The sequence below is a fragment of the Acanthamoeba castellanii genome (genome assembly GCF_000313135.1).
Source record: "Acanthamoeba castellanii str. Neff unplaced genomic scaffold scf7180000084748, whole genome shotgun sequence".
NCBI lineage: Eukaryota > Discosea > Longamoebia > Acanthamoebidae > Acanthamoeba > Acanthamoeba castellanii.
Window position 1 is genome coordinate 187401 of NW_004457262.1, and position 1453 is coordinate 188853.

Sequence of the window (1453 nt, forward strand, 5' to 3'; positions counted from 1 at the left end):
GCCCGCGAGTGGCCGTTGATGGCCACCGCCCCCGAGGAGTGGGTATGTTCATCGACATGTCACACCGCTCGACGCCACAACTCACTATGTGTTGTTGTATGCCACCTGCAGGTGCGAGCGGTGCAGGAGATCTTTCCTCACGTCCCGTCAGAGTCGATCGCCGCCGACCTACGATACACGCGCTCCGTCGATGCCACGATCGACAACGTCCTCCACAACCGCGTTCCTCTCTCCCGGCCGACGCACCAGGCATCACCGCCGCCGCCCGAATCCCCGGCCTCTGCCGAGCCGAATCTGCCAACCACCACTACCACCCCGTCAGCGCCATCAGCGCCATCATCGCCCTCACTGTCATCGCTGTCGCCAGCGGCCGGCGCAAGCAGGGAGGTGGACCAAACCGATGACACAGACGAGGTCTCCTCCACGCGCCGTCGTGACGCCTTCACACAGAGTACACACGAGTGAAGCCCCCACGCGGACCGGTTGGTTCGAACCACTGTAAATACTGAGTGTACAGCAACAACTTCCGCCTTCGAAAACAACACATCAAAAGAAACAAACAAAGCTTGGTGGTGGAGAGGTTTTTATTTGTGGGTCGCGGGTCGCTTTCGCACGGGACGACTGAGCAGCGAATCGACTGACTTCGAGCACTTCGAGAGGTGGGCTGCTGTCGGCCGGGGGAGGCGCCTTGTGGGTAGGTGCGCTATTACGATGCGATTACTCGTGGTGGTACTTGAAGACGTCGTGGTTGAGCAGGAGCGTGCCGCGGCTGTCGTAGGCGTAGTGGAACGGGGCGTAGCACTTCTCGCAGAAGAAACACGGGTTCTGTGGGCTCAGCTCGTCGTTGTAGGTCAGATACCTGTCGATGGTTGTTGTTAGCAGAACGACACGACGAGAGTGTGAACATGACGTACGATGCGGGATAGATGTCGCAGATGGTGCATTTCTTGCGACGAATCTTGCTCTGGAAGGTCTGAAGCGGATACGCGTTCTTGTTCCTCTCGTCTTCCTTCGTCGCGAGCCTGATGAATCGTCAACGCCACCGACCGGGTGGTGAGCCCACAACAGCACGGCACAGCAACAACAAACCAGAAGAGCGGCGCACCTGATGTCGTTGATGATGACGCGGTGCTCGCAGTTGCCTTGGTGGCAAAAGAGATAGGGCACGCCTATGCGCACCTTCAGGTCCTCCCAGACCGTGTCCTCCATTTTGGCCGCGGTGTATTGCTGCTGGAACGCGGAGGCCTCGTCGGGTGTCCGCGCGTCGTCCCTCATCGGCTGCCTCAGCTCCTCCTCTCGCTTCGCGTTGGCCCAATCGATCACCGTTCTGCCCTCCGCCATCAACAACTGATCAGCCAACCGCACACGTGACACGCAACACACGCATAGCACGACACACACACACACACACACACACGACACGAAATAGAACAGCGTACTTGCTGTAGCAGAT

At 59.1% G+C, this 1453-nt stretch overlaps 2 protein-coding genes across 2 annotated transcripts in view; one reads left to right on the top strand and one right to left on the bottom strand.

Annotated features, from left to right (window-relative positions):
- The window catches only part of ACA1_191150 (triosephosphate isomerase), a gene marked incomplete at both ends in the record, with an annotated part of 1352 nt that extends 948 nt beyond the window's left edge, over positions 1–404 (top strand). The window contains one exon of the mRNA XM_004333312.1: positions 250–404. Coding sequence (XP_004333360.1) covers positions 250–404 — 155 coding nt within the window. The remainder of the gene's footprint in view (positions 1–249) is intronic.
- A 313-nt stretch (positions 405–717) lies between these two features.
- ACA1_191160 (small nuclear RNA activating complex, polypeptide 3, 50kDa, putative) lies at positions 718–1341 on the bottom strand (the record flags this gene model as incomplete). Its single annotated transcript, XM_004333313.1, has 3 exons — positions 718–859; positions 915–1022; positions 1106–1341. The coding sequence occupies 3 exons, from the start codon at positions 1339–1341 to the stop codon at positions 718–720; spliced, it is 486 nt and encodes a 161-aa protein (XP_004333361.1).
- Positions 1342–1453: the final 112 nt, after the last annotated feature.